General features: G+C 48.7%; 8 protein-coding genes across 8 annotated transcripts; 3 read left to right on the top strand and 5 right to left on the bottom strand.

Moving 5' to 3' along the window:
* The first annotated feature begins 469 nt into the window (after nt 1-469).
* Nucleotides 470-3553, top strand: ONS95_002044 (uncharacterized protein). The gene is made up of 3 exons (XM_058495274.1): nt 470-1038; nt 1148-3275; nt 3453-3553. The coding sequence occupies exons 1-2, from the start codon at nt 602-604 to the stop codon at nt 3183-3185; spliced, it is 2475 nt and encodes an 824-aa protein (XP_058355585.1). The 5' UTR covers nt 470-601; the 3' UTR covers nt 3186-3275; nt 3453-3553.
* Nucleotides 3301-4510, bottom strand: ONS95_002045 (uncharacterized protein). The gene is made up of 5 exons (XM_058495275.1): nt 4089-4510; nt 3930-3989; nt 3736-3877; nt 3426-3683; nt 3301-3370 (listed from the first exon to the last, which is right to left on the bottom strand). Exons 1-5 carry the CDS (start codon nt 4212-4214, stop codon nt 3309-3311), a joined length of 648 nt encoding a protein of 215 aa, XP_058355586.1. The 5' UTR covers nt 4215-4510; the 3' UTR covers nt 3301-3308.
* Nucleotides 4511-5578: 1068 nt separating this feature from the next.
* Nucleotides 5579-7840, bottom strand: ONS95_002046 (uncharacterized protein; the record flags this gene model as incomplete). Its single annotated transcript, XM_058495276.1, has 4 exons — nt 5579-5786; nt 5903-6801; nt 6860-6924; nt 6994-7840. 4 exons carry the CDS (start codon nt 7838-7840, stop codon nt 5579-5581), a joined length of 2019 nt encoding a protein of 672 aa, XP_058355587.1.
* A 1057-nt stretch (nt 7841-8897) lies between these two features.
* Nucleotides 8898-11245, bottom strand: ONS95_002047 (uncharacterized protein; the record flags this gene model as incomplete). Its single annotated transcript, XM_058495277.1, has 2 exons — nt 8898-10825; nt 10924-11245. 2 exons carry the CDS (start codon nt 11243-11245, stop codon nt 8898-8900), a joined length of 2250 nt encoding a protein of 749 aa, XP_058355588.1.
* Nucleotides 11246-12245: 1000 nt separating this feature from the next.
* On the top strand, nt 12246-15283 carry ONS95_002048 (uncharacterized protein). Its single transcript, XM_058495278.1, has 4 exons — nt 12246-13069; nt 13163-13396; nt 13474-13844; nt 13998-15283. The coding sequence occupies exons 1-4, from the start codon at nt 12850-12852 to the stop codon at nt 14922-14924; spliced, it is 1752 nt and encodes a 583-aa protein (XP_058355589.1). The 5' UTR covers nt 12246-12849; the 3' UTR covers nt 14925-15283.
* Nucleotides 15284-15955: 672 nt separating this feature from the next.
* ONS95_002049 (uncharacterized protein) lies at nt 15956-17481 on the bottom strand (the record flags this gene model as incomplete). The annotated part of the gene is made up of 4 exons (XM_058495279.1): nt 15956-16631; nt 16709-17097; nt 17153-17257; nt 17326-17481. 4 exons carry the CDS (start codon nt 17479-17481, stop codon nt 16058-16060), a joined length of 1224 nt encoding a protein of 407 aa, XP_058355590.1. The 3' UTR covers nt 15956-16057.
* A 1926-nt stretch (nt 17482-19407) lies between these two features.
* Nucleotides 19408-21721, bottom strand: TAH18 (NAPDH-dependent diflavin reductase; the record flags this gene model as incomplete). Its single annotated transcript, XM_058495280.1, has 4 exons — nt 19408-20989; nt 21128-21226; nt 21274-21473; nt 21530-21721. The coding sequence occupies 4 exons, from the start codon at nt 21719-21721 to the stop codon at nt 19408-19410; spliced, it is 2073 nt and encodes a 690-aa protein (XP_058355591.1).
* Nucleotides 21722-23563: 1842 nt separating this feature from the next.
* Nucleotides 23564-24964, top strand: ONS95_002051 (uncharacterized protein; the record flags this gene model as incomplete). The annotated part of the gene is made up of 4 exons (XM_058495281.1): nt 23564-23799; nt 24015-24315; nt 24367-24594; nt 24644-24964. 4 exons carry the CDS (start codon nt 23564-23566, stop codon nt 24962-24964), a joined length of 1086 nt encoding a protein of 361 aa, XP_058355592.1.
* Between the last annotated feature and the right edge of the window lie 253 nt (nt 24965-25217).

Raw genomic sequence — 25217 nt, forward strand, 5'->3', positions numbered from 1 at the left:
TGGAGTTCCATAGCCTAGCCGAGTGAGTATTTTTCATTTCTCTCGCCTCCTCTGCGGAAGCCGTGAAAATCATGTCTCAAATCGTCCTCAAAGCTTCCCCCATAATGTCGATGGCTTCACTGGCTGACAGGGACATGCGAAATCGATTTGTAGAAGTATGAAGATTCATGAACGCCAAAGTCTGAAAACCTCTAATTTATTTCAAGAACACTTAGTCGTTAGAAATTGGAGGTTGACCGCTGAGTGATAATTGTGAAGTTATGCGAAGACAAGGCGGCAGCTGTTTCAGGGCCTGGATTTGTGTGTATGTGTGTGTGTGTGTTGCACTGCATATGATGAAGCCAATGGAGTGGGCTTAAAGCGTCGAGAGGCCTGAGATGCAGCCCTGGACTGCTGCGCCTCCATGCAGCCTCCCTCCTCGGCGATAAACTTGCCTCTCAACCACGTCTCCAAACTCTGGACATTCTCCCCCCTCTTCATTCCCAGCCTTACTAAAAAAAATTCTTCACGACATTTGGTCTGAATAGTCCTTGTATTGTGCGCATTATTTCTGTCAACTTTTCGTCTATCTCGAACAGAATTGGGCGCTCCAGCTACAAGGATGGCTGAAGTAGTAGGACTTGCCGCAAGTATAGCCGGACTTGTTGGTATCACCGGTCAAATTGGGAAGAGCATCTTATTCATCAAAGGATTCCTGGAAGATGCGAGGGATGCTCCAGAAGAAATTCGTTCTCTCGCTTCGGAGCTCGAGCTCCTCGCTTCTGCTGCAATGAAAACAGACACATTGCTCGTGAAGTGCCAAACTGATGGAGTGGTTATCAACCTTGAAGAGGAGAGGAAGGGGTTGAAAAGGTATGCGAATATGATCGAGATACTTAAAACAAAGATCGAGAAAGATATTAAGAGGTTTGGACCCGGAAAAGGCCATTGGTGGGAACGAGTCGGCAGCGCGACCAGGAAAAAAAGCGTGGAGGGGTATTTGGTTGGCGTGGAACGAGCCAAGTCATTGGTTTTCGGCATTGAAACCAAGATTATGATGTAAGCAGTTCGTTTTTGTTTACTCTTCACAGCTTGTTCAAAAGAAAATGGATAGCCGGCGTTATACAAAAGTACGGCAAAGACAAGAGCCTGCTGCTGACAGCTACAGACAACTACAACAAGGTCATCTCGATGCCCTCATCAAAACACACCAGTCTCTCGAAACTCTACAGCTTTCATCAGATCAATTCAAAACGACACTGAGCACAATGGAAACTCAAACGAGTCAAATCTCGACCTGGACAGGAACCACGGATCAAACACTCACCACTCTTTCAACCGAAGTCCAGCAAATCAACACCAACATCAAAACCCTCATGCCAGCAATCCATATCCTAGAACGTCAACCCAATGCTCAGTCAGAGCTATCTGCACTCGAATCTATGTTAGAATCGGCAGTTATGCGAGGCATGAAACGACACCAAGAAGAATTGCATAAAAATCAACCCACAACATCACATCGCCAGCCATTACGAGAGATAGCCCAAAACTGCGGGGAGAAATCTTCGGAAGACATCAACGACTCCCTGTATTCTGCATACTACTCCATGATCCGCCATGATGAAACAATCTGCCGAACATCATTTAGGACCCCTCTTTTCGACATTGACATCCAGACAAAACAAGTTCAGCGGATACCGAAGTCCAAAAAAGGAACTCCACTCCGTGACATATCTCGATTCAAATCCACCAATTCTCAATGTTTCACTACATATAACGTTCGAGTGAAGATACCGTTCTGGAGAGGAGGCATGACTTTCCATTCTGGCAACGCCGGCATGGTGTACGGTGGGAGCCTCTCCAAGACATTCAGAACATACAATTTCGTTCCAAATGATGCTCCTATTATGAGAGCTTGTAGAGACTTTAATTTGCCAGAAGTGAAGAGACTCTTTGACGCCGGACTTGCCTCGCCTTTGGATTTCAACGACTATTATGATTCCAGTCTTGTCGATGTGGTGCTTAAGGAAGTGGCACACTCTGAAAGTCGGCAGCACTACTCTCAAGATGCAATCCATTTGCTCAAATATCTGATACATTGTCTTAATGGAGATATTGGTGGACCGAAAGGCCTAATTAATCTTTTTGAAGTAGCTGCCTGCTCATTTCGGAAAGCCCAGATTACTGCAATGGCAGAGGCATGCAGACTTATCCTTGCGCACAGTTCTCAAGACCCGATCGCCGGCGTGAAGTCATTCTTATCCATTGAAATGTCCAAAACCTCTCTTTACCAAGCATTGGCTGCACAGAATACATGGTGGGTAGATACAAGTATCAGCGCTGGAGACACGAACACCTCGATATACTGGGAGACAGACTTGCATATGCTCAGTGATCCGGATGGAATCACCATTGAGTCTGCCATAACTAAAGGTGCTAAGTATCAGCCATATGTTTTCAATCTTGGGACATCGAATGCAAATCCTCTACACTTGCTGTTTGCTATTGCCGCAGCAACGAGGGAAGAGGAGCTTCACAGATGCGTACAATCTCGATTGGTTCTTTTGTTGGATTCTGGGATCGACCCACGTAGTCTTTCCTTTATTAAGAGTTTCGGTCTGCGCGAGGACTGGTATATTGAAGAAGCAATCTACATGGAGAGACCAATGTCATGTATAGAATACGCCGAACGTCTCGGTCTAGAGACATTGTTGGCTGAATCACTAAAAAAGGTTGGCTGGAGTACTGCTGAAATCGTGGATTCATTTGAAGAACAGTTACTTGTGGCAACGACAGAATTGATGAACGGAGAAATTGAATATCGAAGTCGGGACGAAAACCGAAAAGAGTTCATTGAGGCTATCCGACAAGGAGAATTTATGGGTCTGGACGAGCCGCTACTTATGGAGATTTGCTACCAGCTGGAAAATGAAATTGGTGTCGAATGGAGAACAATTGATGATTTAATCACGGAGGTAAATTCAGTGTTCAAGAGGCGAAAGACGCCAGGGTGCTGGATTGAGGAGGACAACGTCAACTTGATACCTGGCAAGGATTTTCGACTCCCGTATAACTGTTTTCTAGTTGGAGATCATCTAAAAGATTGGAAGTGTATCCGACATATTTGGGATAACGAACTTGGAGGCCGTGTTCCTGAAGGCTACACTGGCAACGTATATGACTTCAAGTTGAAGCAGTGGATCTAGGGGTTAGTGCTTAGGAGACAATGACAGGCACCCCAAAGTCACAGAACAGGACGTTCCTGGGGAGGTTTTCTGGAGACATAGTTAAATGAAGTATGTATGCTTTTCTCTGGCGCGTGTTAATCCTTAATACCCATCCACAATATCATCCACCTGTCTCCTCTTCGCAAACTCCATAAATTCCCGATCTTCTGTCAATCAGTTTCCCTTCACAAATCACTTTCCAGCAGGAGGAGAACTTACAGCTGATCTTATCCTCACCATCCACAGAATTCATAATCTCATCCACCTCAACATCCGTCACATTCCCACCCAACCCCGCCATCAGCTGACGAAACTGCGCAGCCGTAATCGAGCCCTTGAACGACGGATCGAACGGTGCCCAGGCAGCTTTGAGCTCTGCTTCACTGTCCTCCTCTTTCGCAGCACTGGTTCCCTTTTCAGGAGCAGACACTTCAATGGGTGGAGCTCTAGAGCGACCAGTCATCATTGCGATGAATTCTACATGGTCGGATAAGCCTCGGAAGGCAAAATTGAGAGAAAGGAGACGTACCATCGAAATTAATCGTTCCATCGCCATCGAGATCGACTTCTCTGATGATCTGTTCGAGTTCTTCGGCAGTTGGATTTTGGCCTGATGCTTTCATCACGCGACCGAACTCCTCGACTGTGATGTTGCCTCCTTGATCGGCATCCTATTCCATCAGTCAGGATGTCCGAGGGAGAGAATACTTCGGACGAACTTACATATTGGTCAAACTCATGCTTCAAAATCGCGATCTCCTCTTCCGAAAGATATCTACCCGACTTCCAGCACCGCCCTCGTCAGTACTGAGTCGCAACCCCAACCCCAACCAACTGGCATCACGAGACGAACGAAGGTCAAGTAAACATGGGATCGCTTACCATGTTTGCTTGGACTTGAGATACAATATATGGAGAAAGCAATAAATGCGCAAATAATGAAAAATTGGAATGAAGGCAGTTCGTCCGGTCAACGCGGGCATGAAAGGAAAAGGGGCAACTTAACATACTTTATGAGATGGCTGGAAATGAAACGCCTCCTTGGCGATCAATCTTTAGCGAATGCCGTGAGCTGGGAAAGTGAAACATTGCCCCTGAGACATCAGCCTGTGGCGTCACGTGGGGAGTAGGCTATTGGAAAACAACTTCTGATGTTTCTGAGTTTATTCTGCTTGCTTACGCGTTCATTTGTATTGGAGTTCATATTTTCAATCTACTTGGCTGCGAATCTCACCGCACTATATTTTTTTGAGAGAGCTTTGATTCAAACCGAGTGTTGACCATCATGTGACCTTCTCTTCTTTTACTTCGAACCAACAATGGGGAGTGTAAGAAGCCCCTCTTGCTCCCTGTGTCTTGTAAATTCCCTCACTATGAAGCTCTCTCATAGTTAGCAAACCTATCACAAGTCTATCTTATTTTTAAAGACTCTCGAAGCTCTAAGCCGTAAATCAAATCCCTGCCCCTCTTTAATTTTATGTTTGCTTTCAAATAGAAAGTGCCAATAAAGTTATATCAGATTGTCTGTCGATTCTGCATATCAAAACTTTCCCTCGCTTCTTGGGCAGTATTCTTGAAAGGTGTGGCTTCGTGGTTCTTGAATAGCCAAACAGCCACTTCTGGCAGTTACATCACAATCTGCAGTCTCTTAATCAAGGAGTTCCCAGATAGAAGACTTGTGAGTCCGAAAATTTAGTACATGCAGAACTTCTACACTCTCTACTTCACTACTCCAAAGAAATGCACATCCTTTCACTAAAATCATGTTTTGATTGACATAATGCTTTACCCAGGAACGCGGGACTGATAGCGGGTACGATGTACCAACTCACGAACGAAATCGCGTTCGCTGTACTTTGAATTTGGCTGGAAGATAGTGGTCTAGTTCAATGCTGCTGGGCTACTGCCGAAACGAGTGGGAGTGCGGGGTTGTTTTGTTTGTTGACTTGAATTCTCGCTTGAAAAACAGTTATACGCTAAACTTCCCCGGTAGGTACAGGTAGCTACTTAAGCTAAGCCGCCGCCCTCACGGTGGCAGGTTTCGAAGAGTTGATGTCTTGATTGCTTTCAAAGGCGCATAAGAATCAGTGACTTCGAGGTCTCTGGGGACGGAGAAGCAGTGAAATGTAACAGAGCTGAGCTGAGACGGCGATATGATTTCGCACTTAAAATGAGATCACAGCAACGGAATCACGCACGAGGATTATATATATATATCATGTGCCCATTTCGCTTATATTTCATACAAGATATCTATTCATATCCTCATCAATTCATATACAAGCCTATATATACCTCTCCCAAATCCAATTCACATGTACATGTGTACTCCTTTTCATATATACACCTTTTCCCCTCTGCTTCCCCCACTCCTACACAACCTCCAACCTCAACGCATCATACTGAACATAGACACTCCTCGGCAGAACCGCACTCTCATAATCCGTCGCATTAAAAGGCAGACTTAGCACTATCTCGTTCTTGCCTTCGACGAAGTATTTCGGGTCGAAGGTGAATTTGTTGGCGATGTTGTAGCAGCTTACGGCGGAGCGGACGGCGCAGGAGGAGGAGTGGTAATACCTGGGTATGGAATTAGCATCACCAGAAACGGTAGAAGAAAAAGACCCTAGAAGAATTCTAGAATGACAGGGGCAAAGAAAGACAAACAGAGAACGAAAAAAAAAGTGCAAACTCACGGAATAACCCACGGCTCCAACTCCCTCCCATTGACACTCACAGTATACCTCAAATTCGCATGCGGTTCACTCGCATTAAAAACATCCGTATTCCCCGCCGCAGTCTTCGCCCCCGCCAACTGCACCGTAAAAGTAGCCCTCCTCTTCCTCTCAAACGCCCCCCTCTCCATATCCCACACCAACGTCCAATTATTCACATTCCTCTCGACCTGTTCCGTCCGCACACTATTCGCATACCCCCCAAACACGCTCCAATGCACATAGTTGAAATCCTCTGCCGGGTCACTCTCGCCTATAGTGTATGTCAACCCATCGGGGAATTCAGACACGAAATCGTAGATCGCCCAGTAGATCCGGTATTGTTCTGGGTGTAAGGGTTTAGAGTCGTAGGGCGCGTACCCGTGCTTGAATTCCCCCGCTGAGAGGTCCGGCGTGCCGATCCGCCAGATTTCCGTCCCGGCAGAGTCTTCCCTCCAGCGTGCGTGCGTGGTGTGTACCTCCCCCGCGATGACTTTAACATCATCTTTAACATACTGTCCGAAAATCCCCTCTGCGTACAGAGTCATGCGGTAAGTCCCTGCTTTGACAGAGGGGATCTCGACGTTGCCGGTGGAGGGGTCGATGTCGGCCCAGTATTGGTAGGCGGTTGGGTCGAGGGCGTTGTCTTGGAAGTAGACGCCGTTTTGGGAGAGGATTGCGATGGGGTTCTTGGCGTTGGGGGGGAGGTCGACGTGTGCTTTCCAGGTTGTGCGGAGCGTGGAGGGGACGTAGTTGGGTACGAAGGGGGCGATGCTGTCGTAGAAGGGGGTGTTCCAGGTGGGGGAGTAGAATTGGAGGGCTTCTTTGCGGAGGGTTTCCATGGTGGTTCCGGAGGGACCGCTGTTGAAGTGGTAGTATTGCTAGGGATTCGTTAGTTGTCAGATTCTTAAGAAAATCTGGGATTCAAGAGGGACTTACAGGTCCGAAAGTACGATCAAATCCATCTGTGATATTCGGTGTTCCTTCACCATGATGATTCGAAACTAGCGAGACGTCAGTCCAATCCAAAAATCCCAATTCTAAGAAGCTAAGCACACGACCGAAACACTTACCCAGATAATTATACACAATCCCATCCACCGTCAAATCACTATGCACCGGCCCCCCAAAATACGTATCCTTCGTATTCATCACCAACCAACTCCCATACGCTCTCCCATCCGCACTCTGACTCCCATCCGCATACATCCCATGGACATCATGATCCCTCCACGCATCCTGAAACGTATATTTCGTGAAATAATCCGCCATCTGCTGCACATACGGATCCTCCGGCGTGTTGCCCAGGTACCACGTTGCGTCTTGCACGACGACTTGTTTGGATACTGCGGTCTTGGATGGTAAGGGAGCGAATGTCTTCTCGTTGGTGAGGAGGTGTGTCCATAGGGGAGTGTTGGGCCGGAATAGAACGCGCATTTCTTGCAGGTTGCGCAGGAAGGGTGTGCTGCTGTTGTAGTAGGCGAGGCGGCTGAATGTGTGTAGGCCTGTCTCGCCTTCACGGAGGAACCAGTATTGTTCCATTAGTTGGCCGGTGGGAGGATAGATTTCGCTCATTACGACGCCACCATAGGGGGTGTTGGTTGAGTCGACACCTTTGATGAGTTTGTATTTTGGTGCGATGTTGCCTGGTGTGTAGAATCCGGAGGGCGTGCAGTAGCAGTCTAGGTAGGGTCCTATGCCTGTACTTCCTGATTTGGGACCGAGTAGATCTTGGCCGTCGAGTGTGAGGGTCGAGATGTACCCGCCTGCTTTGTTGACTGTTGCAGACAGGCGATCATTGGCGAGCGTGAGCTGAGTGGTAGTCTCAGTGGCGTTCAGCAGGGCACTCGCTCCGGAGATGAGAAGTGGAAGAAAGCTGGCGACTTGCAGTCCGCTTAAAGAAGGGTAGTGGGAAAACATGTTGAAGATGTTCTCGCAATACCCTTTGACTTGCTCAATTTGTACGGAACGAACAGTACACAGAGAGTAAATGGAAAATAACCAAAGACAAAATGAAAAAAAGAGCAGATCCCCCAATCTTTAATCTACAAAACCACCTCTCATCCCTCTCAGCCGCTAATCCCACAATAGAGTTTCCCCGGACAACACTGTACTTTTACCTAGGGAGGAGTACCAAACTTGAAAATTGGCATGCATACCCACCTGGCCCCTCCCCTGTTCATCCGAACACCACATGGCTTTTTCTTCAGGGGATTTCAGGGGATCAACAAGGCACACCCCTCTCTCCTATCCACTATTCCTCATCTCCGGCCTTCACTCTACCGATATTGCGGGGGCTCCGCCTCTACCCCGCGCTGTTCACCGCAGGGTAATAACTCGGGCTCCATTATCACGAAGATGAAAACTGACAGCTCTCACAAGGATATCTCCCTTGCAGGGCCCTTGCAGGGGCCAAGTCTAAGATGGAAGGTTTAATCTAAATCTACTTTGACTCTTTGAGATGAGAAAGACGGGAGTGGTTTGTGTGGACTTCAATGTGGGGTTGTCAAAGTCTCGGCGAGCTGGGATAATGAATGAGCGAAAATGGGGAAATTTTTGTCCGGCTTGGCGAGGGTTGGGCAATGGGGTCGAGTAGGGTTCATCTTTGTGGATTGATTGATGGATGCGGAGGCGAGTCAGGAGGTAATGTGGTTGGGAAGGGAGAGGAGACTATCGGTAGAGAGGATCCGAGAGAGAAAAGTGTTTTGGTACTTTGTACTTCAATAATCATCATGAGACGAGATTTTTGGATAATTCAGTACAAAAGTTTGGTAAGTACGCTTCTGGAAATTGACAATTGACACCCTTGTGGCCTTCTGGAGGGTCGTCTTCAGCGAGACATATCACACGGCGCAAGTACAAATCCACAAGAAAGTATAACAAGCAAAAGTAAGAACTTCGTTAACTATCAAAGCTATAGCTGGAAGAGTACAATATCAATTTGCCTCCAAATTCATTGATCAATCAACAAACAAGCTTAAAGTCTCGCTCTATCCTTTGAAGCAGTCAAATCGAAGCGATCCAGGTTCATAACCTTATCCCACGCAGCGATGAAATCCTTCACAAACTTCTCCTGCGCATCCGAGCTGGCATACACCTCCGAGATGGCGCGCAACTCAGCGTGAGAGCCGAAGACCAGATCAGCACGAGTACCAGTCCACTTCTTGGCGCCGGTCTTGCGGTCGACACCCTCGAAGTTGTCGGTATCAATGGTCTTCCAGGCGGTGTTCATGTCGAGGAGATTGACGAAGAAGTCGTTGGTGAGTTGACCTGGACGCTTGGTCAAGACACCCTTGGAGGAGCCATCGTAGTTGGCGTTCAGGGCACGGAGACCACCGACCAAGACGGTGAGTTCTGGGGCGGTAAGAGTGAGGAGGTGAGCTCGGTCGACGAGGTACTTCTCGGTAGTGACACGGCTGTCTGACTTGCCATAGTTGCGGAATCCATCAGCAATTGGCTCCAAATGCTCGAAAGATTCGGCATCGGTTTGTTCCGCCGAGGCGTCGGTACGGCCGGGTGTGAAAGGAACGGCAGCACCAGATGCCTTTTCGAGGGCGGCAACACCACCAAGGACGATGAGATCGGCCAAGGAAACCTTCTTTCCACCAGATGCAGCGCCGTTGAATTTCTTCTGGACGTTCTCGAGTGCGCCAAGAACCTCCTTGAGCTGGGACGGGTTGTTGACCTTCCAGTCCTTCTGAGGAGCAAGACGAATGCGGGCACCATTGGCACCTCCACGCTTGTCACCACCACGGAAAGTGGATGCGGATGCCCAGGCAGTAGAAATCAGCTTGGTACCATCAATACCAGATCCGAGGATCTCCTTCTTGAGAGCAGCAACATCCTTCTCGTCGATCAATGGGTGATTGACAGTTGGAACTGGGTCCTCCCAGATCGAGACCTCGGAAGGAATTTCGGGGCCGAGCCAGCGAGATCTTGGTCCCATATCACGGTGGAGAAGCTTGAACCAAGCACGAGTGAAGGCATCACCAAGAGCGTTCTGGTCGGCAGCAAAGCGACGAGCGATCTTCTCATATTCGGGATCAAATCGGAGAGCGAGATCACTGGTCAACATGGTTGGCTTTTGCTTCTTGTTTGGGTCGTATGCGTGTGGGATAATTTCTGGAGCATCCTTCGCCACCCATTGGTTCGCACCAGCTGGACTCTTGGTGAGCTCCCACTCGTACTTGAAGAGGTACTCGAGGTACTTGTTGCTCCACTTAGTTGGGGTCGAAGTCCAGGTAACCTCAAGACCGGAGGTGATGGTATCTGGGCCTTTTCCAGACTTGTACTTGTTGTCCCAGCCGAATCCCTGGGAGGAGATATCGGCAGCTTCTGGCTCCTTGCCAACGCTATCAGCTGGACCAGCTCCATGTGTCTTACCAAATGAGTGACCGCCGGCAATAAGAGCAACAGTCTCCTCATCATTCATGGCCATGCGACCGAAAGTTGTGCGGATATCTCTGGCAGAAGCAACTGGGTCCGGAACTCCGTCAGGGCCCTCAGGGTTGACATAGATCAAACCCATGTGTGCTGCCGCCAGCGGCTTCTCAAGATCGCGAGAGTGGATATCCTTGTGCTCCTTCTGAGACTCGTCACCATCGATGACACCATCTCCCTTCATTCCCTCGTTACCGTTTGCGTAACGAATATCGTTCCCCAACCATGTGGACTCGCCACCCCAGTATACGGCCTCGTCAGCCTCCCAAGTATCAGCACGTCCACCAGCGAAACCGAATGTCTTCAAGCCCATAGACTCGATTGCCACGTTTCCGGTAAGGAGGTACAGATCAGCCCAGGAGATCTTGTTGCCGTACTTCTGCTTAATTGGCCAGAGGAGTCGGCGAGCTTTATCGAGAGAGACGTTATCGGGCCAGCTGTTGAGAGGAGCAAATCGTTGTTGACCTATCTCTTGTTAGCCCGAGTATTCTGCAGGAGGCGAATTGATGTCGCAGATGCTCAATGGTTCGTAGAAAGTACACCAAGCATCTTGTATCACGTACCTTGTCCACCGCCACCGCGGCCATCGAAAAGACGGTATGTGCCAGCACTGTGCCAGGCCATTCGGATGAACAGACCACCATAGTGTCCGAAGTCCGCAGGCCACCAGTCCTGGGAATCGGTCATCAACGCAGTCAAGTCCTTCTTCAATCCCTCATAGTCCAAGCTCTTGAAGGCAGTTGGGTAGTCGAAGTCCTTGTTCAAAGGATTGGTGGCAGACGTGTGCTGGCGGAGGATGTTGAGCTTCAACTCATTTGGCCACCAGTCGCGGTTCTTGGTACCGCCCATACCAATGTTGGACTTCTTGATCGGACATTCAGCCATGATGTTGTCGTTGTTGTTGTATTAGATCGATGTCAAATCGAAGATGTAAAGTTTCAATCGAGGGGTATCTAGTATCTCGAGATGTTGCTTGGAGAGACAAATTGGTGTAGTTCTGAAGAATCGAAGAACAACCGTAGGAAAGGAGAGAGAAAGAGGTGAGAGAGTCCGGCAAGTGGGATAGAAAGTACTCCTCGGTGAGGTGAGTTACCCCGCACTTTTAAATGCCCCTCATCCTTCATCCATTATGTCAGCATGCCCCACAGACCGCACCTTGGGCGTCTAGGCGTTTAGGGATTACCTATCAAAGTGGCGAATCACAAGCTCTGAAACAGGCGGCCGAGGTATAATTGGTCATGGCGAGCTCCTCAAACGTGGTAGAAGTCTATGGGGGAGCTCGGAATCAACTGCCCTTCATGCTCATCATCGATGTGGATGTGGCGTGCTCACCCCACCTTATCATCTACCGAAGCACAAATATAGCTTAGCCAACGGGGGAACTCGGACTTTTGGGGAGATGTGGAGGGCCGATGGCAATTCCAAATGGCTATCTTTTTCTTGCTTGCCACGGAATGTTCTAGATATCTAGGCGGTCATCCACGATGAACTCCGAAGCAAGTCCGTATAATGATTCACGTGATCTTCAATCACATGAGAGGGCGACCCTTTCCCGTTCTCTCCTTGCCTTGCTGGCGTGGTCATCGAAAGACTGGGTGATCTAGACTTCGATTTCGTCATAGAAAGCAAAATTTGAAGACTTTTGATGTAAGCAATGACGGTCAATGAAGCCTAGACCATTACGACGTCCAGAGAAGGCGCTTTGTAGGAGCAAACACTTTGATGGCTATCGACTAGACACACAAGAGGGCAGGGACAACTGACGCGAGACGAGTAGAAACTCTCATATATACTGATAAGAGCGGGAATAATGACAGCTAACAAGGCGAAACGCTCTTAAGTATAAAATACGAGAGTACTTAATTTAATTACAATACAATAGCATCTTCCCGCCAAAGACACTCGGACCTCAGTTCCACATGGAAAGCTTAAATTACGGTCATTATTTGCTTTGTGAAGCGGGGAGATAAAACGCAAATGAGAGTTCACCCTCCTTTCTTTCTACCTTAACCAAGATCTGAGAGTGGACACGAGGAAGCGAGTGGAGATATGAGAGACCCCAACACCACAGAAACTAGCGCATCCCTTGGAAACAACACATTTCTGCCCCGCGAAAGCATACAAACAGCACGTCTTCGTCCAGTCACAAACAATCATTCTTCACATCAAATCATCACCTTCCATACCTAGTACTCACACAATGTCAATCAGCCGCAAATGCAAATCTTCCGCCTCGTCATCCCCCGGCACACATCCCACCGAACAATGTCTACCCCTCCGGAAGATCTTGGCACCTTCTCCAGACAACAACCCGCAATCTATACCGAACATCCACCTCTCCACTGCAATCCAATTAAGCTTTCCCCATAATTTCTTCGTTATTACAGGCCATAATAAGATACAATATATTATTCAACAGCCATGCATCCATCGTTCCAAAAGTCGATTTTCATCCCGTCTTATTCTTGGTTTTCGCCTTACCGTGAATAATGTTGCTCTTCCTCTTCCTCCTGGGTATTCTCCGCCTCGCTTCGGCTGCTGGCCCCTTTTTCACATCTCTCAGTGAAATTTTCACATCTCTCAGTGAAAATCAACACGTGCTAGGAAACGATATCTGGAACATCACAGTCGGAACCAGATACGGCACAAAACTCTACTACAAAGGAAGAGATCTCGTCGGAAACGCAGCAGGACATTATGTGAGCCACAGTACGTTCACCCTTCCCTCCTCTTATCTCCATTCCCCTTCCCCTTCCCAAAAATAAGCGAGCCGAGCACATGACTTACCTCAACCCTTCCCAGGCGGCGGATCGTCTCTCGACTGGACATCCGCAAAAATATTCTCTCAGAACGAACAATTCCTAGATGTAGTCTTCGAGTCTCCGCTTGGAGATTTCCACTGGGTTATCTTTCCGGATTTGGCGGGCGCGTATCAGTATTTCGTCAATAAAGCTCTACCGACGCTTGGCGAATTTAGGACGTTGTTCAGGCTTGATAATACGACTTTTGTGAATGGGAAGACGGCTGTGAAGGAAGGTATTTGATCCATTTTTCCTTAGATCCTTCTCAATTTCAAGTAAAAAAAAATTGATTGTTGACTTCCAAATCTCAAGGTGCACTTCCCACCCTCGCCGAAATCGCCACTGGCACAAAAGTAGGAGACGAAACCTGGCAGCTCCCATCCGGATCCTACATAACCAAATACGACTGGTCGTCTTTTATACGGCCCACCTCTCACTCCCAATCTAACGACATCTCCACCAATTTCCACGGGGTGTACGGCCCTGGTTTTGGAAGCTGGTTCATCACGCCTGGGAAAGATGAGTATAATGGCGATCAGCTGAAGCAGGAATTGTTATTGCATAGGGAGAGTAGGACGGGAGAGGTGGTATTGCTGAATATGTTACATGGGACGCACTTTCAGGCGAGTAGTAATGATGTTTTTGAGGTGGGGAAGACGTGGGGGCCTTGGCTGTGGTATTTGGTATGACTTTCATCCACATATTCTCTTGTCTCTTGTCTCCTGCCCTTCCTCACTCCACTCAACTCTCTTTTCTCCCTCAAAATCCCACATCCTCCTCAAACATCACAAGTCCCTCAAAACCAAACTAGCTAACACACCTTTCTTTCTTTGAAGAACGACGGTTCCATCCCCGACGCCACCCACCGCACCACTGTCGAATCCTCCACCTGGCCCTACCCCTGGTTCACCACCTCCCCCTCCTACCAATCCCGCGGCTCCCTCTCCGGCACCCTCCACCTCTCAACCGGCTCTCCCGCCTCGAACGCAGCCATCTTCCTCGGCGACAACCATTCCAACCTCTCGACCCTCGACCAAGGCTCCAAAAACTACTACACCACATTCACCTCCCCCTCCGGCACCTTCTCCATCCCCAACATCCGATCTGGATCCTACGCCCTCTCCGCCTGGTCGAATGGCGCCCCGATAGGTGGTGTGAGTACCGTGTTTGTGAAGAACGATGTTGTTATTACGGCTGGGAAGGAGACGAGTCTGGGAGAGATGGTGTGGAAGACGCAGGGAAGAGAGGAGATCTGGAGGATTGGAGAGATGGATAGGAAGGCTTTGGGGTTTGGGTTTGGCGGGGCGGAGAGGCAGCATGGGTTGAGTGATAAGTGTGCTGCGAACTTCACGTTCACGATTGGGAGGTCGAGGGTGGAGGAGTGGTGTTATGCGCAATCTTCTCTTGGGGCTTGGACTGTGAAGTTCACTCTTCCTAGGGTTGGAGGAGGAGGGGCTGCGAATTCAATCACATTGCCAGCGGCTGTACTATCCGTCAGTCTCGCGGGCTACTCGAGAGGTGTGGATAGTCAGATAAGTGTCAATGGTGTGGGTGTGGGGAGTATGTTGAGTAAAGATATACCGAACGATCCTGCGATGTATCGGAGCGGGACGACGGCTGGGGAGTGGCATTACTTTGAGTTTGGGGTGCCGGAGGGGGTGTTGAAGGGTGGTGGAGAGGGGAATGAGGTTGTGTTTAGGGTGATGAAGGGGTCGAGGTGGGGTGGGTTCATGTGGGATGCTGTGATGTTGGAATGGGCTTGAGAGGAGGAGGCTAGCCGACGTGTTGAGCAAGAAGGCAAGCAATTTTTAGAATGATAGGCAATAGCCGATTCCTTGCACACATATTTTATTTGATATGTCCGCCACGATTCGAACTAAACAGGATCTTTTGCTCGCAGGAGCTTATTTAGAATTCGGTAACCGCAGTCCTTTTGTATCTCGGGTAAGAACTACTGCTCCAGGATCGACTTGAGACTTTCTCGTGCAAGATCTTGGGGATCTGGAAGGAGAGGAAAGAAATGCAGTTAGCAAGTTCTTTGGAAATATGGTAGCGTTAATTTTCGTTATTGTTAGCTTGATTTTACCACACCTGAAAGGAAAACCTGGCTGAGTCTATCCCATTCTTGTTTCCCCTACCATTTTGTTATTAATGTGCTGTGTATGGCAGAATGACCAGTGTCTAAAGCCCCGCCGTCATTATATCCACTGATAAAAGCTTTCTTCACCAGGATATTCGGAGATGAATGACACATGATCTTATCTTGAGATACATGGGAACAACAATATACTTTCTCCTACTATTTTCAAAATTTGTTCGGTGGAGCAGTACGACATTCAGGTGTGAACGACAAGATTCAGCGAGCTGTGCTCGCTAAACATGTTTTCATTCGCCAAGTCTAGCGACGCCTCCAACAGCTCAACCACACCAATCACTTGATTGTGTCTTGGCCGTAGTACTTGTAATATTTATCTCATCTCCTGTCATCTCACCTGTAGTAATCCGCAACAAGCAAGCTATAGCTCTCATCGCTATCCGGAAGGCTATCAAACAAGTTTCCCTGAATTCTCCGCTGGATACCCTCTGCAGTTTCGGGGGATTTCCTCGCTGTGTCTTAGACGTGAGTCGCGATTCTGCTTCCAAAGCTCCTCGCGAAGTCTCGAATTCTCAAGTCCTGGCTGCTTGTTGTTTCCATGTATGAGGGGGTGTTCAAGGCGAACGTGATGTGAAGACCTCAGAATCAAGCGCTGGAGTGCTGCACTAGAAGAAGTCTAGACGACGAAATGCGAGGTAGAAGCAATCAACAAATGGAGTTGGGTATAAACAAAAAAAAAAAAAAAAAAAAAAAAAAAAACAAGCTCAAGCGTTCAAAAATAATCAATGCATTAAAATTTCATCAAACAACATCATCATCGTCTTTCGGCGATCGATGTATCTCCACAGTCGTACTCATAATAATCCCGTTCTTCGTAATATCCTCTTCATCCCACTCATCATCATCCTTCTTCCCTCTCCCACTCCCCTTCCCCCTCCCACCCGTCACACTAGGCTGTCTCTGGAAACCCTCCATCTCCAACATATCCTCAAACGCATGTAAATGCTCCGAACTCTCATTCGTCGTATACCCGCTCCTACTCCTGCTTCTCGACTGCAGTGGTTTGCTATGTAAGTGGATTGACAACTTCCTTGTTTTGAGTTTGGATTTTGATTTGGTGTTGAGATTGGGGTTGGTCATGATAGTGTTATTGTGGGGATGAGTCGTTGTGGTGTGAGAGCGTGAGGCTTGGGATATTTTGTCGGCAAGGGATTTGAAGAGTGGGCGGTAGGTGGTTATAGCCATGCAGATTATGCCGATGGCGGGCTCGATGATGGACCAGATGGCGACTTGGAAGGTGAGGAATGTGAAGTCTTCTTCGGGGTTGCCGAGGCTGTTGATGTAGATTATGCGGATTATGACGGAGAGGCCGGCGCTGGGGTTTTGTTAGTCAGGGTCCGAGTTTTAATTCATGGGAAATGAGGGAGGAGGAGATGGTGGAAGCGAGCTTACAGAATACCCAGTGTCAACAAGCCTCCTACGATCATCTTCGTCTTACGATTCATGTTCAAATCCCAGATCACAAAGATAGGCAGGATACCGAATATAAGATCCGTAACAGCCACGAAGACAGAGAAAACAATCGTGAGATTAGTGACGAGTGTAGGCGTGAAGCACTTTCCCACACCATCGGTGAAGCGATGCCAGAAATAGGATACAGGTTTGCACTGGAAGACCATAAATCCGAAGTACATTATGGAGACGAAGATCATGGTGCACATTGCTGCTCGAATAGTCCAGATATGTGCTTTTAGAGTGCAGATTCGGAGGAGGAAGAAGCCGATTGAGAGGCGGATGAGGAGGGAGGTGACGACGTAAATTAGTTCTGAGGAGTACCAGTACTTTTGGAAAAAATTAGTTTGACACTATTTGAGAATTTCTGTGAGGTTTTCTTACTTTCATGACTATTGGCAAGTCTTTCTGCGAGACTGTTTTCAAGTGTTGTCCATTTCCATAAATCGTAGCAATAAAAGCACACATCGTCAAAATCGAGAAGGACGCCTACATGGAATACATCAGTTATACTCTTGCTTCCCAATTCCGATGGTCGTGCCAGGGGATAATCTCACCTGACTAGCGAGAAATAACCAATCCTCAATCTTCCATATTTTCAACACAAACCTCCGGACATATATCCTCACAGAGGAGAACGCCCAAGTCAAAACAAACGGTACAACCGTACATGCGACCAGACTCGGTCCATTGCCTCGATCAATGTATCCCATCTCGAACGTCAAACGCCACCTGTGCGCCGGTAAACCAAACCTCAAAAAAACACAAACAGAATCCAGACAACTCAAACCCGAAAGTCTTCCAGAAGGACCTAAATCGCAAATTCTGACTTTTCGAAACGGAGAACAGGCAAACGGAGTGGAGAGTGGGATGGGATGACTTGCATATGTACTCTCTGACAGCTTGGGTCGATCGGTGAGTTTATGGGACGAGTGGGTGGGTGGGTTAGGTAGGTAGTGGGGGATGTGCGAACACGGATGCCATGCGAGGAGACTAGTCACTGGGCGAGTCTTCAAACGCCACTACTTTAGATAATATTAGAACAGGACCAAGGGAAAAATAATGATAATCTACGAAGTTCCGGCAAAGATACCTGAAGCATGCTTAGTTACTGGTATGTAATCAGTCTCGGGATGTGGGAGGGGAGTAGTTGGGTGTGAGAATGTCCTGGAGAGGAAGGACGATGCTGGCTATGGCGCCACGACCCTGAAGGCAAGATATCGTCACTGCTGCGATTCTTCAGCTCAGCGGCCTAAATTTGCGTGGGTTTAGCATTGCTAGGATACCCAGAACCAGAACAGCACTACAGATAATCGTGAACTAGAAGATATGAGACGCGTAATTCAAGTAAAGAAGGGGGAAAACAAAATAGGACAAGACAGGACAAGCACATCCTGTCCTGCCACCAGTACCCGTCTATGCAGCAGATCTACCAGGTCCAGGTACACTTATCTGACATGTCCTCCCTTCCATATCAATCCATGATACTGTATGAAGGCCCACACATCCCGATCCCGAACTCCCGATTTTTCGATTTTTCGATTCTTCGATTTCGCGATGGCGTGTTGTTGTGTTGTGTTGTGTTGTGTCGTGCGCACATCACAGAGCTTGGCAGCCGATCAAGCAGATAAAGAGGGAAAATCTCCAGCGGGTTTGAAACGACGGTTGCATTTGAGATCGCTCGCTTAACCGACTTCCTCGTCACCCTTTCTTTCCCAACCATACCCCCCTGTGAGGATAAATAAATCCACTCTACTCCACCCTACACCGTCCACCCTCTAATCGTCGGCGTAGCCCCCCCCCAGAGACCCACACTACCACCAACCCCCCCCTCTACCCAGCGGCTCGGAGGTAAGTACAGGTACAGTACTAGACATGCGAGGCATGTCAGGATGTTGCCGTTGTTGCATTATTTTCGGGCCGTCGTCAACTCGTCTGTCTGTCTGTCGGTCTTTCTACAGTAGTAGTAGCGTCTCTCCTGAATCATGCATGAATCCTAGAGAAGGACGGCTGGGCTGAGCTGGTGTCGGCCGGCGGGCGTTTCTGACACCTGCCAGTTCAGACGAAGGCGAGTTTCAGAACGGGGACAGGGTTCTAAATATGGTAGTTTTCTGGAAGGGTGTGTGTGTGTTTGTGCTTGGCTTTGCTGGGACTGGGCTGAAGACGTAAGGAGAGTTTTTGACAGCGGGTTCTGAAATGGAAGATTCGAGTTGCTCACTTCTTAAGGTGAGATCGATTACGGATTAGGTTCAATGATGTGACGGGTTTGACGGGAGGTAGCGGCCGGGTTTGGGGATGGATTTGAGGAAGTACGGGATTATTGATATTTTGAAAAGTGCTCTTGTAGGTGGAGAATTAATACCGGATTTTCCTTGGTCCGTCCGCCTTACGGAGATTGTCTCCGGGAGGAGTTAGTTTCCACACATCTCGTTCTGACATGCCTAGCTGTTTTCATTCTAGAGCAGCGTTTCGGTATCTAGAGCCTCGAAACAGATCTATTACGGACCTGCGAACTGCTTATGCCTCAAGGCAAAGTGCAGCAGGTCAGTAAGATTGCTGCTTGTAAATATGTATATCCTGTTATTCCGCTTCTCTCATAATTTCAACCCACGCCGTTAACAACGCCAAGTCATCTCTGACTACCAAGTCTCTTGTCTGTACATACCGCTCTTCTCCATTAGTGCAATAATCCTCTCTGCATCTTCCCTCTTACCCGTCCCTTGCCTCTCCTCGATAACATCTATGAAAGCCTCCCTAACAGCCTTCGGCATACTCCCCGAACTTCCACAAACAAAAACATACGCCCTAACCTTCAGTAATCTAAAGACAAGGTCTCCCTCCTCACGAATCTTATCCTGGACGTAGACCTTCTTTCCCGTAGGATCATCCCGAGAAAAGGCAGGGAAGACATCGACTTGAAGGTTTGCATTCTTCCACTCGTCTTTGTAGAAGTAATCAGCATCCTGATTGCGACCACCAAAGAAGAGATAGTGACGGCCGAATTTGATGTCTTTGAAAGCCAGTTCGCGACGCTCCCAGATGAGAGAGCGGCAGGGCGCGAGGCCTGTGCCGGGAGCGACAAGGATGACAGGTCGTTCGGGCTTGTCTTCGAGGTGCTCGTAGAATTTGTATTCGAAGCCGAAACGGACCATGAGATTGGCGTTGGGTGGAAGAGCCGCTAGGAATCGAGTACAGAGGCCGCGTCGGACTTTGGATAGGACGGTTTTATAGTTGACGACTGCGACGAGGAGTTGAACTTTCGTGTAGTCTCTTTGGCAGACTTTCTGAATCCCTCCGCTGGCTATGCTGTATTGTCTGCCACGTATCACGGGAAACACTGTTGTGACGATATTGAAAGGGAGCTTCACGGATCGGAAATCCTGCAGTACTTCGAGAATGCCTCGTCGTGGGCGGGTGGCGTAATCGAAGAATTCGTCGGTGTAAGCTGGATTTGAGAACTCAAGTAGACGTTCTTTGTGCGTAGGATCATCGGTGTAGTGTGCTAATATATCTAGGACGTTTCGTTGTGGGATAGCTGTGATGTCGAGGTTGAGTGTGAGGAGGTCCCGCAAGGTGGAGTTGGGTATCATCCAGCAGTCTTTTGGAACAGGCGGAACAAGAAACTTGTCGAAGAATGCAGCGCAGCCTTCGACTCGGAACTTCAGTGGTACATCTGCAACATCGTTCCAATCCATAAGGTCTATCAGCGCTTGTACATCCTCGGGGAAGTTCTGGGGGAAGATAGTCATGGTGTCGCCAGGATTGTAGTGGATGGTTCCTGGAACGAAGAATGTGATCTCTCGGACATCTTGCCAATGGGATTTCGGGGTGAGACGCTTGTTCGATTGAACAAATGCTATACATGAATTTGGAATGGGAGGTAAACGTAAGTTCTCCAGTATGGGATCGGCGGTCAGGTCCCTGGGTGGGAAAGGCTCTTTGAGCTGAGCAATGGGTACATCTGGTGTTCGATCTTCTGGTGGGTGATGCTTCATATCTCCGTCGGCTTCTGGCGGTGGCGGCCGCTGTGTAAGACTTTTAGCAAGGGGACTTTGGTCATTTACTTCTGGATTAGATGTTTCTGGTCCTGCGATTTGGTGTGTCCACTTGAAAGGAAGGAGCACATCTGGAGGTATTGGGTCAACTCCTTCCGGTAATGGATACGCAATTTGGATGTGAGATTGAAATTCGGCAGCCCATGGAAGGTATGCCCCATCGAACCTGAGTACGTCAGTGAAAGGCCTCCAAAGAAGTGTTGATCTAACGGCTTTGCTTCAGCAATCGGCCGAGGCCGCCCAACAGATTTGAAGCAAACTCAATGACCATCATCGTACGACGTCAATGGTAAAATCGACCTACCCATCTTGATGCTGATCATCAGCCTCACCTCGAGGAAAGAGCTCTTTGGCGCCTAAGCCTTGGAGTCGCACATGAAGTAATCGAGCTGCTCGATTGAACCTGGAGATATTAGTCACATGGCCTTGAATAGTCCCTAGTTGTCATACTTTGCATACGAGCTATCTCCAAGCCCAAAAGTCGTAAACCGCAATCCTTCTAAACATATAGGCGATAAATTCTTCTTCAGAAGACTCGTCCATAACCTCCTCGAGTTCTTTGGAAATTCGCCTTGTCCTGTCGTCGAAGTCACGAGAACCAGTAGTGATGCCTTGCGCAAGACGTCGGCTTTCAAAGTCGGGATTTTCTTCTATCGTCCTTATAAGTATGAATCGTCAATCTAAGACACAACTCCTGGTACCGTACCACTTCCCCAGACTTCATCCGCTTCTCCACCACCTCCGCGAAATCGTCCATCTCGGTTACGATTGTCTTGAAGTGTAATCTCTCTGTAATCTGGCCCAAGCGCTGAGCCACATCGTGGCTGTTCCCTGTCTCTGAGCCATAGAGAATGAGTGCGTATCTATCGTGGGGTTGGCCGTTAATTGTTTCGCTCATTGTTGTGTTTTGGTGAGGAGGAGATTGTTAGTGGCGATTCGTCGAGAAGTTTTGGTGATGGGGAAGCGAGAACGCCAGGATCGGATGTGGATTGGTTGGAGTCATTGACTATGGCGGAGTTTCAGTGCATTTTAGGAAGGGAATAGCTTTTAATCATTATTTTTGCATTTTAAATGCTTCAAAATAGATGCTTTGATACCGTTTCCTTCATACACAATTTGAGAGTTCCACTCGCGCCTCACTCAAGATCACGGGACTGCACCAAAATTCGCCAAGGTTCCTGGGAGATAGGGCACTACACTGCTGAGCTTCAACAGAATCTTGACTGCGACTTACTAATTTGTACAGTAGTCTTTCCAATGTAGCGGATTGGATTTGAAGCATTCAAAGTAACACAAACAGATGGAACTATGCTCACCGAGTGACTAAAATACGCCTCGCTCAGCTGATTCACAATTCAAGGTGCATTCTGTTTGTATGGGCAGCAGCAGGACAACACCGAAGCTCTGTGGACCTTGATCCTGGAATCTATTCAAGCTACAGCCTCACTCCGAGATATACATATAATTGCTGGAAACAAGTCGTGGGGTTTGTTGTTGAACTTCATGTTTGTTGTACGGTGAATTTTGAGCTTCAGGTACTGTCAAAGGGGGGCATTTCTGTGAAAACGTTGCCCCTTTAATCTCACCCACGGATCTGTGACGAGGCCAAAGTGCAGCCTCGTCACGATAATGGGGTGTTATCTTGGTCTAGACTCGAAGCTTCTGCTGTGGAACTCGGAACAGGACTTGGCTCGGCTGGGTTGTCAATTAGCGGTGGTGGAATAATGGATTTGTTAAGTTAGAACTCAGTAACAAACAATCCGGCACTTTGGAAAATACTTTCCCAGCTGCAAGAACAAACATGCGGATATCCGAAGATCCAGCCTTGTCCGGTGAGTGACTCCAATACCAGACTTCTGGAAGACTTGGAGGGCAGCCAGACCCAATGAGTCAATGACGAATCAGCGTCTCAGACATTGTCGCAGGCTAACCCCCCTTTCCAGGGCTTCAAGGCTCCACAGGACAAGATGCATTTCCTGGATGACTCTTTGACGGGTGCTGGTGAGGGAATGCTACACCTGAACCTAGGCCGAAGCACACCACATGTGCACCGTAAAGTTGCTACCTGAATATTTTTTCCACAGTACCGTGAATCAGGTGGATTGTATGTATTAGAAGAAAACCCAGACACGTCTATCAACCACTACGTAGGTATCTAAGTAGGAAACAATACCAATCAGCATGATTACAAATTACTGCCCCTTTAAATCAGTCAGCACTCTCTGCACGGTAATGTTATATTTAGTGAAAATAGCTTCATTATTGCCTGAAAGAGCCCCATTTTCCCCATCAATTCACGCCTCCTCTCCCTATCACATCCCTATCACTGCTCCCAGCAATGTCCGCGCCCGCCAATTGACTTGAGTCGTTCCGGCCCACAGGGTGAAATGCCCCCATTATGCCTGCCTCGACCCGTTGCCGCTAGACCTCTTGCGGCCTCGCCCATCTCGCTAAACAAAAAAGGGTGTCGCTGCTAGGAATGATATATTTCGCACGCGCAGCTTCCCTTCCTCCCTTTCCCTTCCTTTCCTCGACTACATCACAACAAGATCCGATCACAGTTCATCAAACTCCAACCCCCCAAGCAATCTCCAAACAAGACTTCTAGGGCACCTAGCTACCCTACTTCAACTCCCCCATTTGTTCAAGAGTCAATCCACACTCAGCGAACGTCGACAATCCACAACACCTCAATCACCAGTTCAGTTCTTCGGTCAATCCCACACCCACCGCAATCACCATGTCTACTATCGTGGAGAAAGTTTCTGACGCCGTCAACGACGTTACTGCCGCTCTTGGCAACACCTCAATTTCCGATAAGCCTGCCGACGCCACAACCACTGGCGACAAGGACAAGTCTGCTACCAGCGATGCAGTCTTGGCCAGCGCAGCAGAGGGTCGCAGACTCTATATCGGTAACCTCGCATACGCGACGACCGAGGGGGAGTTGCAAGCTTTCTTCAAGGGATACCTAATGTAAGATACTCCGAGTTTTCATCAGAGTCGTGCAGTTCTGTCTGCTCCGCTTTGCCCCTTTGTCCTGCTCGATCTTCTGGACAGATCAGGCAGGCACGGTGGCAAGTCGCGCCTGCATATTTTCTACGAGTTTAGCTCCAGCAAGATGCATTGTGGGCGCGTTTGATCTACATGCCTACGTGTTCGCTACAGTTGCTGACATATCTTTTCTTCAGTGAATCCACCTCTATCCCTAAGAACCCACGTACCGACCGCCCGGTTGGATACGCCTTCGTCGATCTCTCCACACCAAGTGAGGCTGAGCGTGCCATCGCTGAGCTCTCTGGAAAGGAGATTCTTGAGCGCAAGGTCTCTGTTCAACTTGCCCGCAAGCCCGAGCCAAATGCCGAGAAGGGTGAGGGTGCTGCCAGCGGTGGTGAGGGTGCTTCAGGAGGTGAAGGCCGCCGTAGACAAGCTGGACGAGGACGTGGCCGAGGCCGTGGACGTGGCGGCCGTGGTGGACGTAACCGTGGTGCTGTAAGTTTGCAAAGCTTCTAAGTATCGGAGCCCAGCTAACAAAACCAACAGTCCCGAGGTGAGGACGGTGCTGAACTCCCAGCCAGCGAGGTTCTTCCCTTAACCGAGACGACCAACACCGAGACCAAGGACAAGGAGGCTAAAGACACCAAGGAGAAGGCTGAGAAGGCTCCTCGCGTTCCCCGCGAGAGACGTGAGCGTGGCCCACCAGCTGACGGAATCCCATCCAAGAACAAGGTCATGGTTGCTAACCTCCCCTATGATCTCTCTGAGGAGAAGGTACGTTCTATAAATCTGCTCCCTGATCCACTATCTAACACATTTCTAGCTCAAGGAACTCTTCGCTGCTTATGAGCCCTCCTCCGCCAAGATCGCCCTTCGCCCCATCCCCCGCTTCATGGTCAAGAAGCTCCAGGCCCGCAACGAGCCCCGCAAGGGACGTGGATTCGGTTTCGTTACTCTCGCCTCTGAGGAGATGCAACAGAAGGCCGTTGCTGAGATGAACGCCAAGGAGATCGAGGGTCGTGAGATCGCCGTCAAGGTCGCCATCGACAGCCCAGACAAGACCGATGATGATGTTAATGCTCCAGCTGCCGAGGCTGCCACCGAGGGTACCAACGGCGCCGCTGAGACCACCACTGCTGCTTAAGCAGATGTAATACTTTGTACGATTGAGAGGTGCTACATTCCACAGACAATACACAGCTGCATACTTTGCTTTTTGGAGCACCTGGTTGATGGAGAGCTTGGTCCTTTGATTTCACTGGGCCAGTTCGACTGCTATGACTTTCCTTTTGAGTGGAACACAGCCCTACACGATGGAATTTCGGTTTTCGAATTGTGGTCCTAGGACTCACTACGTCAAGCGGATTTCATTCGAGTAGGATGCTGGTTCTTGATGA

Source organism: Cadophora gregata (assembly GCF_030347475.1).
Source record: "Cadophora gregata isolate MNR1 chromosome Unknown scaffold_10, whole genome shotgun sequence".
NCBI lineage: Eukaryota > Fungi > Ascomycota > Leotiomycetes > Helotiales > Ploettnerulaceae > Cadophora > Cadophora gregata.